Source organism: Physella acuta, unplaced genomic scaffold, assembly GCF_028476545.2.
Source record: "Physella acuta isolate Inbredline_101_S28 unplaced genomic scaffold, ASM2847654v3 ptg001865l, whole genome shotgun sequence".
Taxonomy (NCBI): domain Eukaryota; kingdom Metazoa; phylum Mollusca; class Gastropoda; family Physidae; genus Physella; species Physella acuta.
In genome coordinates, this window is record NW_026733371.1 from 405,574 (window position 1) to 421,759 (window position 16,186).

General features: G+C 31.5%; 1 protein-coding gene across 3 annotated transcripts; it reads left to right on the forward strand.

The window, feature by feature from the left end:
• Positions 1-495: 495 nt before the first annotated feature.
• Positions 496-13,448, forward strand: LOC131930924 (uncharacterized; the record flags this gene model as incomplete). Of its 3 annotated transcripts, XM_059287578.1 has the most annotated exon segments (9): positions 496-677; positions 2,685-4,129; positions 4,635-4,819; positions 5,020-5,141; positions 7,415-7,495; positions 8,582-8,914; positions 11,136-11,248; positions 11,574-11,604; positions 13,297-13,448. In XM_059287578.1, coding segments are annotated over 8 exon segments (2,421 nt in total), but the record flags the coding sequence as incomplete, so codon positions are not given.
• Between the last annotated feature and the right edge of the window lie 2,738 nt (positions 13,449-16,186).

Here is a 16,186-nt window from a genome sequence, read left to right on the forward strand (position 1 = left end):
GTGTGTGTGTGTGTGAATGGGTATGCTGAAATGTGACGTTATTTCAGGGACGGGGTCTGACGTTTTGTGACGATATGAAACAATGGACAGGTTGACCGTCTGGGAGAGTTACGAAAGCGGTCCCTTCTTGACTTACATTTTTAAAGTGCACATTTTAAAAATCCAAGCCTTATGACCGATGGGTCACTTTACAAATTGCAATATACAATAATACAAAACGACACGGAGTGGTTGATTAAATTGACACTGTTACAGCACTGATCCTTGTGGTCCGCTGGGATTTTTTCCTGTCGGCCCATTGGGATTTTTTTCCTGGCGGTACATCGGGATATTTCCCGGTGCCCCATGCGGCCCAGTCCTTACCTGGGGAGGCGGGGGAGGGGGAAGTTAAAAAAAAAGTGAGACATTTATCATGGATGACTTTATTTGGCACTACCCATCACAATATTTCAGACAGGGTAATTCGACAACTTTGTAATATTTTTATCTGGCAACCCTGTCATTATGTCTGACTACCAGTACTTACTCATATAGCCTAACTCTGTAGTTCCGGATGATTTTGTTTTTCTTGAAACAAAATTACAAACAAGATAATCATTAGATCTACGTTATTGTAGGTTGTCCGTGAAAGAATTAAATGACATAATGCTAATACAAAACATACAATACTTATACGTGTAAGTTCTTGTTGTAAGCCAAAATAATGTTAAATTATTTAGGCTCATTTCTCCTGCTGTGTGTGTGTGCACTCACACTACGTTTTGTCGTTTGTGAGTGAGTGAGAAGTCGTGTAAGTCAGTGTGAGTAAAAAATAAAAATGTTTTATTTTTCAATGTTATTTCATTTAACAAACCAATCAAGCAGAGCCTAGATAGATCAGTAAGATCTAGTTATCTAGATCTAGAAATAGGCATACTTAATTAATAATTTAATTAAATAGTAAAAAACAAACAAGTAGCTAGGCCCTAAATAAATACAAAAATAAAAACTGAGTTGGCCACTCAAGCCACTGTCTGTATTACACAGTATTAGTCTGTATCACTCACTCATAAATGCAATAAATCTACTAGCTCTATAAAGTAACTCATTAAGTATTATAAGTAAGGAGTAGGGTCATAGTCTCATGCTCATCTCATCACTCATCACAAAATCACATTCATTGGTAACTTCTTAGTTATAAGTTATAGTTACTACTACACTACTAGATTATGTGTGCCCAATGCTGCAATGCTAGCAGGCCTCTAGAATCGGGGACAAACTTTTTGATTTGCACCCCCCCTCAAACTTTCAATTAATTTTTCCAACCCATTTTGGCGCCCCTAAGGTCGGCGCCCGGGGACATATGTCCCCCCCCCCCCTCGCTACGCTACTGGTTAAGCATGTAGGTTTTACAATTTATTAAAGAATTAGGGCTTTACATTTTTATGGATTTACATTTCACAAGTGGTCTACAAAACACAAAGACCTTAGATTCAACCAACAGATCTACCCGCTCACACAGGGTTTCTTTCAGACATTCTTATTTGGGTTGCAGGGGAGAAAAGGGGGCACTTGAAACTGACTTGGGGGGGGGGGGGCTTTTTAAAAATTTCCTGGGGAGGGGGTGTACACTGGTTAAAGTATATATCAATATATGCTATTCTCTGCATACATTTTTTCTGTTTTGTTCTGGGAGGGGTGGGGAGCTTTGTAGACATGCTCCATGCATTGGGCAACCCCCTCCCCTGAAGTGATGCATTAAAAAATTTCCATGCAATAGGGTAGGTTAGTGACTATAGAATAATCACCACTGTAGTATTGGAAGCAGAGTTCATCTGTTTCTTTAAAATTTGCATCTGGAGGGTTAGCACTATGCCCATGTTAATTTGTTTCATCTACCTGAGCCAGCTACCCATCAGAACTAATTAACTGTTGAAATTTGCGTTACTAGCCATGTTATCCCATTCTTTACACTTCAATATCTCACATAATTAAAAATGTTCAGCTGCCTTTGATACATGGTTAGTTAAAATTAAATTAGGTTGGGATTTGTGTCTACAACATTGAAAAGCAGGGTTAATATATCCAGTGTTCAAATTCACAATGTCTACAAATCTACTAATGTGGAGCATACTTTAAAGGGCTTTAAAATAGTTTCTGAAAGATTTGTTTCATCTGCCATCTTATCTCTTAGCTCTGGGTGCATCATTCATATTTTAGATGCGAGGGTGTTATCTGTGTCATAATCTTTCACACTACTATTTTCTTGTTAGTTACTAATTGAAAAGCTTACCTGTTTGTTGCTGTTTAGAATTTGTTGTATTAGCAAAGTTACTGACCTAATGTTCAACCCTGACATAAGACAAAAAAGTGTACTTCAAAGACAAAGTATATGAAGTTATTCAAGCCAGAATTGCATTTAAAAGTAAACTAATATTTGGTTGTAATTTTCAGGTTCTACCAGTTGATAAAGTAGACCCTTTTATATCTGAATAATCATGTTAAATCTTAGCTTTTTTTGTGTTTAAATTTGATCAAATACAACACTTCAGTATTCACAATAAAATTTCAATATATTTCTGTCACTTTAAATGAAAATACCTACTTATATCTTCAGATATGGACAAACACTTAAACAATTGGTTTATCATGTGGTAGAAATTGAATATGCTTTTTTTGATACTATATTTTTTTCTCTATTTCAGCAATGGCATTGCTTTAAGTGAGTTTTAAGTGAGTGTCAACCATGTCGATGAAAGATAAAAGATTCAAAAATGTCATTGAGTCTGATGATGAAAATGAAACAGGAGCCTGTGGTGTAAATACTAATCTCAGGCGACCTTCATTGGCTGTACCTGAAAGCGTATCAGGAACTGGTAGCCTACTGGATGAAAGTGTAGACAATTTAAGTATGGAAGTTCACTTAGGTGGAGATTCACGTCACCCGAGTGAAATCAGTTCTGTTTCCTACCAGAATCTCCTTGATGATGGTGAGCCATCTAACAGCATTATTTCTCGGCGTGGTAGTGATGACAGCTTAGACTCATACCCACCAGACTTTCCAGATGCTCCAGATGATATGGAGACTTTTGAAGCATGTGATCTTCCACTGTCTGAGCATTTTCCTATGGGTAGCTTGCAAGAGACAATAAACAAGCAAATATACCAGGGAGATAAAAATAGTCATGCTTCGGATAAGACATCCAACATTTCTAGGCCTAATGTGAAATTAAAAAATGCTTGCTTAGATGTAACTGATGCTGTTGAGATGCCTGAAATGCAAATTTTGGTTATGGATAAAGAGTCTAATGTTGAAAAAGAGAAAACCAACTCTAAAAGAAATAGTCTTGAAATTAGAAATAACATTCCTATCGTTGGTGAAATAAAAGATTATGAGAAAGAGCTGAATATTGACTTTAGTAAAAGTCAAGGACAGAAACCTAAAATGATTGGGCTAAAACAATCACCTGGACTAGCACGTAGAGTTGACAGCGAAAGTGTTGAAGAACAGGAGAATCCTTCAGTTGAAAGGGATACAGAAAAACAACCTGGAACTTCCCATAAACTTAAAATTAAAAATACTTCAGGAAAACCAAGGGATAATGTATTAGAAATTATAACACCAATACCCAAAAACCTAAACATTGAGAATGAATATGACTATGTCAAATATGCTCGTGTGCAACAGGGTAACTCATATGTTGGCATGAGGTTGGCGTATTCCAGCTCTAATGATTCCTTGAATATAAAACATAGTGCTGGATCCGATAACAGCTCAAGAGAGCCCTCACCAGAGAAAAGTTTGCATAAAAAAAGCCATGCAGATCTTCCAAGCCAGGAGAAAGTTAGTGAAGAGACACTAACAGAGATACCTTTGAATAACAGTGATTACTCAGAAGATAAAAAAGCTTTCACACTGTCTCCAGAAAATACAGAATGTGATAGTGTAGATGTGGAGAGTGTCACCTCTGAAGGGGAGAATTCAACACCTGGCTTCCCCACTGTTGAAGATGGCCTCTCTAGCAGTCAAGCAAGTGATGTTGAAGATGGGGTTTGTGGTCATGGAAATAGTTGTTCCCCTTCCAAAATGTTGCAATTAAAGCAGAAATCTGCTACTGAGCAAGAGCAAGAGTTTTATAAAGACGATGAGGTAAGTTAAGATGTATAAAACTTTATTTGTTATTAAGTGATTTTAGAGAGCTTTTGAAACAAAGTGTTTCTGAAGTTCTTTTACATTTTTATATAATTCAAAAGTAACAATTGATTTCTAAAGTTAATAATTTTATAAATGAACATAATAACTTTAATCAATTACATTTTTATAATTGTTGTAAAGATTATAAAATACATTTTACAAACCCTATTCAAATAAAGAATGCTAATTACTTACAAGTTAAAATAAATCTGATAAGATATATATAAGGATTTGAAGCTTTTTGTTAAGTACTCCTACCATTTTACTAATGAAAGCAGCACTCATTTCACTTGTGGAACATTCAAGTTTGTTTTTCCAGGTTCAGGTATATTGACAGTTTTATCTGTATTCTTTGTGGGAACTCATAAACACCTTTTTTTTCTGTACTCTTTAAATGTATTTTAAAATACATATATATTTTTTTATATGAAACTACTTATCCCAAAAATTCTTTTTCAAGGATTCTTGCCCTAAAGAAATGGATGCGCAGGCTATCATGGATGACTTAAAAATGAAAAGGGAAGCATTAGATATGGCCATTGCAGATATTAAATCAGCTATTCAACGCAGTAAAAGCATGTCGCTTGAATCTTCTTACCAGACACAACAAGAAGCTGAAGACACACAACCTGTTTGGGTCAAAAGGTGGTACACCCTAATATACTTATTTAAAAAAAATATTATTACATTAAAGAAATTAACAAAGTATTCTTATTAAATTTTTGTTGGAATAAATACATGAAAGTTGTTTTTGTTTTAACATGTATGTTACTTCTTTACTCTTTGTAAACAACTAATTGATTGTTGTATAAGCATTGGGTTTAATATTTCAAAACATACTCCAGGGAAAATAAAGCTCAAGACCAGTTGCTCCGTAGACAAGAAGAAATGAGAAAAGTTAGGGAAGAAATTGAGAGACAACAAGAACAATTAAATCCCACTCAGGGGAAACCTCTGCAAGAAAAAGGTAAGAAAAAAGAAAAATTATTGAAATTATAAAATTTGAAATTTATGTGGCAGTCTAATTATTATCGAAATGATAATATTGCTAAATGACAGTCAATATTCTTGAATCAACTGTATGTGCAAAAAATTTATTAGCTCTTTTATTACTTTTTATAACCGTTTTTGTTTATTTTGTTAGCTTTTTCCTTTTACCTGTTGTTGCTTACACTCTCGTTTTGATGAAGTGCTTTGTATAATAGTGTGTTTTCAGTTTTGTAGACTATTCTTCTGTAGCATGTAATACTTTCACCAAATTCATGCTGTAAATTATGATTAGTTTAGAACACGTGTGTGTGTATGAATATATATATATATATATATATATATATATATATATATATATATATATATATATATATATATATATATATATATATAATTTACACATGCAAACATTAATAAACTATATTTATTAATATATGTTCATGTTCAATTCAGTGTCTATTTAATCCTTAGTCTTAATTATCAAATCACAAGAAAAAGCTTTTAATTGTTTTTAAAAAAGTAGTAAATCAGCCAAAGAATATTTGCAACATTTAACTGTCATTCATATCAACAATTAAATATTGTGGCACAATTTAGCTCTACACCCAATTGCATTATTTGTAAACTACTACATAAAATTCAGTCTTATTTTTATATCTCTTTATTGATTTTTCAAATTCAAGCACTTTTAATATAGCCTAAATATAAAAAGGAAATAATGAACGTCAGTAAAAATTAAAAACCCAATAACCTAGTGTATTAGTAATTTCTAATTATTAAAAACAGTTAAAAAACTTAATAAATACTATTCCATCATCTTTGCTCTCAAACTAACAAAATAACAGTAGATATTGCAGGTGCAGACTATATTTATTAACTGTTGTTCTTATAGATCACATTTATTCTTCACACTTGATAATTGTTTATATTGGTTGTTCAACTAAGGCAGGTCATTTCAGTTATCAAAATAAGAATTTCAGTTTTCATCTGTTTTTATTGATCACATCTGTTTTGTGTACCTCCTATATGTGTGTAGACCTTTTTAGGAGTGGCAGTTCATATCAGTTATCATGTGCAGGTCATGTCAGTTTTCATCTACAGGTCATGTCAGTTATCATCTGCAGGTCATGTCAGTTATCATCTGCAGGTCATGTCAGTTATCATGTGTAGGTTATGTCAGTTATCATGTGTAGGTTATGTCAGTTATCATCTGCAGGTCATGTCAGTTATCATGTGTAGGTTATGTCAGTTATCATGTGCAGGTCATGTCAGTTATCATCTACAGGTCATGTCAGTTATCATCTGCAGGTCATGTCAGTTATCATGTGTAGGTTATGTCAGTTATCATGTGCAGGTCATGTCAGTTTTCATCTACAGGTCATGTCAGTTATCATGTGTAGGTCATGTCAGTTATCATCTGCAGTTCATGTCAGTTATCATCTGCAGGTCATGTCAGTTATCATGTGTAGGTTATGTCAGTTATCATGTGTAGGTTATGTCAGTTATCATGTGTAGGTTATGTCAGTTATCATCTGCAGTTCATGTCAGTTATCATCTGCAGGTCATGTCAGTTATCATCTGCAGGTCATGTCAGTTATCATGTGTAGGTTATGTCAGTTATCATGTGTAGGTTATGTCAGTTATCATGTGTAGGTTATGTCAGTTATCATGTGTAGGTCATGTCAGTTTTCATCTACAGGTCATGTCAGTTATCATGTGCAGGTCATGTCAGTTATCATCTAATATTTTATAAGCCATATCTGTTCTTGTTTGCTGCATGAGTGTCGTTCATCGGTTCTAAAGATCAGCTGTAATTAATATACTTTGTACTACTAATATTCTGCTAGGAACTTTAAATTTCATGAATCTTCTTTAATAAGGAAATATTTCTGTTGTTTTAGGCTAAGAACTCAGTACAGTAAAATAATGGTTTTTATGTTTACACAGTCGATCAGATTTTAATACCACTTTGTATAAAGCTCCTTTGAACTTAAATACAAGATAGCAGACCCCTGGCTTAGAGTGTTGTTATGGTTGCTAAAAATAGACCATACAGAAATATGTACAGTACCATCTTTGTTTTTTCTTTCATTTCTGAGTAGTCGGTCTCTTGAAAGTCTCCAGACATCTAGTTTTGTCAAGTTAACTCAATATATAGTAACACTGAACATTAAAAGTAATAATCACAATAACCACATAATGCTTAAAGTCACATCATTATTGTCTAGTATTTATTATTGTCTGATTCAGACGAGGATAGCCAAGACTGTAGCCATTCTGACACATATTACACAAGAAATGAAGTTGATGAGCATAACCATCAAATACCAGGTGAACCACCATACAATAATGGCAATATTAACCTGACCCATAGCTTTTTCATTGGCTTTCATTAACATTCTAACCATAGTTTCCTTCTGATTACCTGACAGGTCTTACTTGTGTTGTTTTAGTATGATTTATAGAAACTTTAAAAAAAAAAATTCAGTAAATTAAGCTTATAAACTTCCTTTGCTATGCTTTTCTGAATCATGTCAGTGTTTTTCAGCTAAATGATAGTGTGGTTATAAATTGCTTTAGATGGTTTAGTATGCTGATAAGTCTTTGCATGGAAAAAAGCAGATTGATTTCACTTTACTTTGTGGTTTTTTTAAATATAAAAAAAAATTCAGTATCTCAACTAAAGGATTACAGCTAATAACTGTCTATGCTCATTGATATGGAGTCCACACAAAGGCACCTTTAAGAGCACCAGACTTCAGTACCCCACCTGATAACTTTTCAAATGGTTTTCTTATGAATGAGCATATTCAGAATGTATTTTAGACCTCAAAAACTTGTAAGACTGCTTGCAAATAACAGTTAATATTTTTTATTGAAAATCTTTCTCTCTGTAATTTCTTAATTAACTTAATTAGTTTAAGGGAGAATTTATACAAACATGCTCTTCCTAGAAAAAAATCATTAACAAATGAATAATTACTGAAGCTTGTGGAACTTCTGTTATCTAAACTTAATTGTTAACATGTTACTTGTTGTAGATGTTTAAACTTCATTGTACCCTTTCCCTAATTAATTAAAAAAATCAAATGCTTATTGTTATTTAAAATTATTAATTAAGAATTTATTTTTAAGAAACATATAGATGCTAGTTTAAAAAAAAAGAGTTTTTTTTTGGTGTCTCACCTTTTACCACATAATTAGCCCTTTACTTATTTTAAAATAGAAATGGCTCTTTTTACAATTTTTTTCCCGCTATTTGTATATTTGCTGCTCTTTGTAAATAAATGATGTTTGAGTAGATTTGCGGTTGTATTTCCTAGTTTAAAATTTTTTTTCCCATTTTATAATTTTTGTTTTCTTTTAGATTAATGCATGTTGTTTGATGGCAAATTTTGTGCATGCTTTCATTTGTAGGTTATGATTCAGATGATGAATGTGAGGATGCTGATGGCATCCGGTACACAAGGCGTAACAAAGGGAAAAAATATGCCCCACTACAAAAAGATGATTCGTTAGAGATTGGGGGTGCCTATGGTGGCAGCAAGAAAGATGCTGCTCATTCAAATGGGCACATGTTTTCAAATAATCATGATACACACTCAGGCAACAATGGATCAGTGGCCAATATCCAAGGATTACAACAGCCCGGCGAGCACCATGTACATCGTACTGATGTGCCTTTGTCATCTGAAGAAAGCAGTGATTTAGAAGCCAACATAAACTCTTATACCAGACCTCCTAATGCAGGTATTTACCTTTCATATCACTGAGATAGCCTCAGCAGAGTAAAAGAAGACATAATTTACATTACTTAATCTAGTGATGAAATAGGAGTGTTACTAACTTGGCATGCTTATTTTCAACACACATATTTTGTTGTTTTTTTTGTCTTGTTTTAGGCATTGTGCCATTTGTAAAATGAAAAATGTTTTGTTCATGGTTCCTTGATTCATGTTCTTGGCTGTAGTGTGCATTGAGGTGAAGGACTTGCATTTTGTTGCCGTGTTTTTTAAGAGAATGTGCATGTTCAGTAGAAGCAGATAATATTTAGCATGTTGAGAATGACTTGTTGACAGTTTTTCAAAATTAAATTTAAAACATGTACCATTCTTTGAAATTTTACAATGGCTTATAAAAGTTGTGAATTTTAATTCAGGAAGATGAAAGTCATTGAAAAAGCGTGGCTTGTATTATACTTTATAGATTTCAGTGAAGGACCTTGAATTGAATCACAATCCTACAGCACTATCAAATTTCACAGGTGTACACACATGAAGAATAGAAACTTTGGTTTATAATACATTTTGCAAATAATACAAATTCCTCATAGCAAAAGCTTCTAGTTTGGTTGATTCTACTAATAACGATGCTTGCTGAGCTATACAAACTTAACCACATGATGAATCTTTAGAATCTATTTCTTACATGGAAGTGTAGTTAATAAATACTAATTTTACTTTATATTTATATATACTAAATTGCATTTTATCAGTTGTATAAATAGATATTTTTTCTGGGAAATTTCTCATAGGTATCTTACAATTTACAGTCATTCAAATAACAGTGGAATGTCTTAGGTTCCTGACAACTGACACTCACTGATCAAATAACAGTGGAATGTCTTAGGTTCTTGACAAGTGACACTGATCAAATAACAGTGGAATGTCTTAGGTTCCTGACAACTGACACTCACTGATCAAATAACAGTGGAATGTCTTAGGTTCCTGACAACTGACACTCACTGATCAAATAACAGTGGAATGTCTTAGGTTCCTGACAACTGACACTCACTGATCAAATAACAGTGGAATGTCTTAGGTTCTTGACAACTGACACTCACTGATCAAATAACAGTGGAATGTCTTAGGTTCCTGACAACTGACACTCACTGATCGAATAACAGTGGACAATCTAACACTCACTGATCAAATAACAGTGGAATGTCTTAGGTTCTTGACAAGTGACACTGATCAAATAACAGTGGAATGTCTTAGGTTCCTGACAACTGACACTCACTGATCAAATAACAGTGGACAATCTAACACTCACTGATCAAATAACAGTGGAATGTCTTAGGTTCCTGACAACTGACACTCACTGATCAAATAACAGTGGAATGTCTTAGGTTCTTAACAACTGACACTCACTGATCAAATAACAGTGGATTGTCTTAGGTTCCTGACAACTGACACTCACAGATCAAATAACAGTGGAATGTTTCTACAAAAGATAACCTACTTGAATTGCTGCTCCATATTTTAAATATCTTTAATCTATTTTTGCTTTTGGATCTTTATTTTCATTTCATAAGTTTAATCATGGCCATAATGAAAAATATTAAGAATAAGTTAAAAAAGAAATGCAAAGGTTAAATATAGAAATTTCACAGGGTGCATTTCAGTGTATGACCATTGTTAATCTTCAAGACAGTAGTGTTGAAAGACAAACTTTAAAAGATCAGTTGTTGAATACTTTTTTTCTAAAATCACTGTGCACTTTTTGTGAGACTTTTTGGAAGAGGGGAAAATTATGATAAAGAGTAAAATACATTATTGCTTAATCAGAGATTACTATTCATTCATTGGCCAGTTTTATTAGAATTGAGATTGTGTGTGCACAGCTCACTAGAGTACTAAGTGATCAGCACATAAGTCTGCACCCTTTACTTTCAGTCAAATTTTGTAATGTAGTATAATCAGCCAGTTAACATGTTTTTTTTCTGTGTTATATTCAGTACCAAAAGCTATACAAATAACCAAACCACTTTCTGGTTAAATTACATTTTTATCAGAATTGTATGGTTCAGTTTTTAGCCGATAAATTATCAGTGCAGATTTATAACTTTTTAACCCTAAGGAAAAAATTAGAATTTTTCTATTTTCTTTTTGGATGCATAAAGTGTGCACAAATAAAAAAAAAGTTTCTTTAGTTGTCCAGAATATTCAAACTTTTAAATTTATTATCAAAGATTCAGATACAGATGAAGAGACTGATAGACTTTTACAGAAGCAGTATCAAGAGAGGGACAAGCATGTTGAAATTCCAGAACTTAGTGACCCAACAGCTACAAGAAGATCTGAGGTAATAACATCAACCAATGCCTACTGTCAATGTTCATGTTTATGTGCTATCAGAAGTGTTAGCTGGGCAAAGAGGGCACACTGTAACACAATTAACTTCCATGTGGAAGGTGGTATTCTTTGGTGGTTTTTCCCTATCTTTGATTACAGAGAATATTTTGTTTTGCCCTAGGGATATTTGTAAATGGTACATCAGCACTGATGTATAATTTAAAATAGGATTGACACATTTTGTATAATATTTTTGTAAGGTTGAAGAAAAACGTTAGCCGTAATAAAATTGTAAATGTTCAATGTAAACAAAAGAGGCACTTACCTTTTTACAGGTTGACAGGCGGCATTCAAAGGCTAAAGAAGGTAAGTTCACTTATTAGTTATGAAAGTATACATAACTATTTAACTATGATTTAAAAAAAACTTTAGAAATTATAGTAGCTTTAATTTGAAACTGTTCAAAATTATTTTTAAAAATACTGCTATCTTAATTAATTAGTTGTTATTGATCCTTTTAAAAATATAATTCAGTGTACTTTACATAAACTCCAGGAATAAGGTGTATTACACTAACACTAATTTAAATTGATTTAATTGTAAATTGAGATTAAATTAATTAATTTTATTGAATGCTCTTTAGCTTCCTTTTACTTTTTTGCTATTTAGTGTCTTTTCTTAATGTTAATAAATTAAATTTTGGAGCTTGCTAATGATTTATCTGAGAGCGGGTGAATTTTTGCTGTTCTCTTTTGTCAGGGTATATAAGTACAACATAAACACATTTATGGTCTCAACTAATTAGTAGAATAGTCACTATTTTTGTTAGAAAACATTATTCTTGTTTCTTTATTTAGTATCTTTATTTAGTAATTGCTTTTTTTTTGTTTCAAACAAATTAAACTTTTTAACATTTAACAAATATCTGTATCATCTAATTGTCGGGCAATGAACAATTCCTGTGGCTGACATTGCATATTTACGCTAATCTATTTTTTGTGGGTAAGTTCCTTATCAAATCTCTTCATTCAAGGGATAGTCTTCCTCAGTGTTTGGCTCTTTTTCATAATTCTTCTCATCATTTTTCTCTTGCTTTCCTTAATTCTTTTCTTTATTTTATTTTTTAAAATAATATTTTGATAACTTTCAGTAGTTTTTATTTTTGTCTTTTTGTGCTTAACATTTAAAAAAAAATGTCTTGTACTTTTTCATTTCACTAACAGTTTTTTCATTATACACTTATATTTCAGTGTTTTAACACATTTTTAATTTAGTTATTAGCAGTTAAAAAACACCTAAATAATTCCTTTATTAGCACATCAGTTGTATTATTTTTAATTGCTAAGAAAAGATAATTGGTTTAAAATACATATTTTTGGTTAAGTAATAGATCTATATAAAATATAGTTTTACAAAGCACAGTGTTTCATAATCAAATCTATCTTTTGCACAAATACACTGATAAGTTGGGTGCAGGTTTGGTTATATTTAATTCTTCTCTTTATTAGCTGTGACAATTTGAATATTTAAATGTAAAGTTTGGGTAAAACTAGTTTTACAATCCTCAAAGTTCCTTTAATGTTTTCTTTCCAATATGAATCTAATGTTTTCCCCTGGATCTATTAGAACTTTCTTTTTTTTTTCAACCTTTGGCAACATGTATCTACTATCTTTCCTTAAATCTTGGGTAGTTTGCTTTTTCTTTCAGTAGTATATTTTTTAATTTTTTTACATTAAAAGAATAAAGTGTTTAGATATTTATGTTTAGTAGAAAAAAAATATATTTCAAATGGCAGCACAAATAAACAGTTATATCTTATACACAGAAAACAGTTAAATTTGGTCTCTGTGTTCACTTGTGTATACTATTTTTATTTTGTAGTTTTAAGGCAAAGTTTTTGTAGCAACTTATTATTGTTAACTTGGAAAATTACTAACTCTATTTTTCTTATTCTCTTGAGTTTATGTAATGCACCTCAGACAAATTGTAAAACATGGAAAACTAACTTAAAAATGCTGTTTGTGACTCTTTCATATCTTGGTGTTTTGTTGATACAGCTGCCATCCGTGATCCTGATCGACCTGAAGTTCTGATTGAGGGTGTATTGTTCAGAGCCCGCTACCTAGGCTCCACCCAGCTAATTTCTGAAGGTCAGCCTTCAAAAGCTATGCGTATGATGCAAGCACAGGAAGCTGTTGGAAGAATAAAGGTATGGGCTTGTTTATCAGTTGCTCTACTAATACAAGTTACATGTAACTTGTATTAGTAGAGCAACTTACATGTAACATCTGTGAAATTAACTTTTTACCCACACAATAAGGAAAATATTGTAGTATTTTACGGTATACTTCTACTGGACATATTTGTTTTGAACTTTTCATAAAGGTCAAGACTTTATGACTATGCACTGTGGAATAAAATGTGACTAAATTAGAAGTTCAATTAACTTGTTTAAAATGTATCAAATTTTCCTTATAAAGTACTAATTTTCTGCTCAATTATGCACACATTATTGACTGTCCTTTTGTGCGCAAATTATTTTTTCTACTTTATTCTGTTTAATCAAAAATTTCAGTATTAAAAAAAATTATAAGAACATACAAGGAAGTTTAGTGGAGGTCACTCCAAATTTATTTAATAACTGCTGGTTTTTGGCCTAATGTTAATTTTAAAGTTGTTCTTTTCCTTCATTCTTTACCAAGTATTTACACTATCAAAAAATAAATAATTGAAGGTGTCTTATCAAAACATAGAGTAAACCAACAGATAACCAATAGTTGTGCACAACAATCCACTAACTGTATCTATATTCTGATAAGACGACTGCATACCGATGAACAATATAGCACATTATTTCAAGTAACGACAGTAAAATGGCTGAAGGATATTGGTTTGTGCTCACTTATTGATTATTTGAAAATCAACAGCTAACAGAAAACAAGTTAAAATAATCTAAAATATAATTTGAATAAGCTGGATACTAGTAATACATTTGAGCTTCTAAATTTTGAAAAATAAGTTAGTAGTTTCACTACTGCAGTTAAAAGACAATCTAAATATGTTATAGCCCTTCACTTTCTTTTGTCCAATCAACAATAAATCCTTTCATTGTTCTACAATGTAATATAGAATCTGCATTCTATTATACACATTCATGATATATCGAAATTTCAGAACAAAGCTGTCAAGTAACCTAAAAACTTGTTTAGGTCTTTTATGCATTTAGTAATCTTAAGGGTTGAAACTAGAGTTGATAGTTTTTGTTAATGTAGTCTTGATGTGAGAATCAAATTCTGTAACTTTATATTCATGCATATAATTCCCATATTTTATTAGATTATTTATGCATTTCTGTTTGTCCACACATAACCTTTTGTGAGCTCTATTAATCATTTGATTATATATTGCTAATTTAATATATTTGAGGTTTATCAAAATATCAATGCACTGACATTTCTTATTACATATTTTCTTAGGCTTCGGTAAGTGAATAAATATTGTGAATGAATATTCTGTATGAAAAATATTGTTCTTTGGGTGTTTACATTTGCTTGTTTGTAAGTGTAAGTTTTGTTTAGTTTTTTAAATGATCTATTCAAATTTCTGGACATTTAAAAGGATCATTGATTAGCATTAGCGTTAACCTGGGGCAAGTTTTATGTGATCCTTTAATGTAGGAAAAAAATGTATAAATACTTACTCTAGAAGGAAAAGGAGTCTAATTTTATACTACCACAAGTATTATTTTTGACACTGAAGCTCTCTTATTTCTAAACTTTCTATTTATCTTTATTTTCATTAATGCAGCAGAATCAAGGAAACTCAGATGATAAGGTTTTTAAATAAAATATTTCATTTTTTAAGAAGTTGATACAAGGCGGTGATATAAACTTTTATGTTGTTTAATATGAAGAAAAACAAATATGTTGTAAATTGTGTGCTAGTCATACAAAGTTACTTTATTCTCACTTCGTTAAAAAATCTTTAGTTATATGAGTGGTTTGCTGTTTAAATGTAAACCAGTATAAACATTGATAAGTAAGTATGTACATAATTGCACTGGGTAATTTCTAAACATATTTTGTGCATGGTAAACTTCTTGACTTAGTTTTTAATAGTGCAATTGTTGCTTTGAAAAAGAAATAATGTTTGTTTTATTTTATTGGAGTTTAAGTAATGTTTTACCTTACATGAAAGATAGATTTCTTTAATGTATGAAACAACACTTGCATTCATAATAGACCTCAAACTAGATTTTGAAAATTCAACACGCAACTAAAAAAACTTTTAAATTAAAAGAAAACATAACATTTTGCTACAAATATTTTTCTTGTTATAAACGTTTATTCGAGCAGTATATTATTAACCTATATTTCTTTGTTTTCCTTGGTTCTTATGTATTATCAATTGTTGTCGTATTGTTTTTTTCAAATGAAATAATGCTGTTTTCATAGCTTGGTAACAGCAGTGATTTTCGGCTAGGATTTAAATACAGTAACAGATGTCAACTCATAAATAGGACTCATTTGATGTTTTTTTTTAATGTCTTCATGCTTTTTAAAATAATGCTGAAAACAAAAACTTAAACCCAACAAAATAATTTTTTATATGTAAAATGTTATGCAAGAGGTTGCCTACATGTTTCATCCAAGCGCTTAGATATATCATTCTTTAAATTAGAACATTATAATTAAATTACAACAATTACAGAGCATCTAGTGTTCTTTTTATACAATCAATATGAGCATTATAAAAAATGAAAATCACTGAGGTTAAAATATTTTTTTAAATGTTGATTTTTATTTTTTATACTTCATGTGTTTTTATGTCATAAAAGATGCTTAAAATATATGTCAATATTATCTGATACATTTTAAATGGTGTATCTTAGTTAGTCCCTCACATTAGTCTTTCCCTAATTTATTCTAATTTCTACGATTCTCTCCC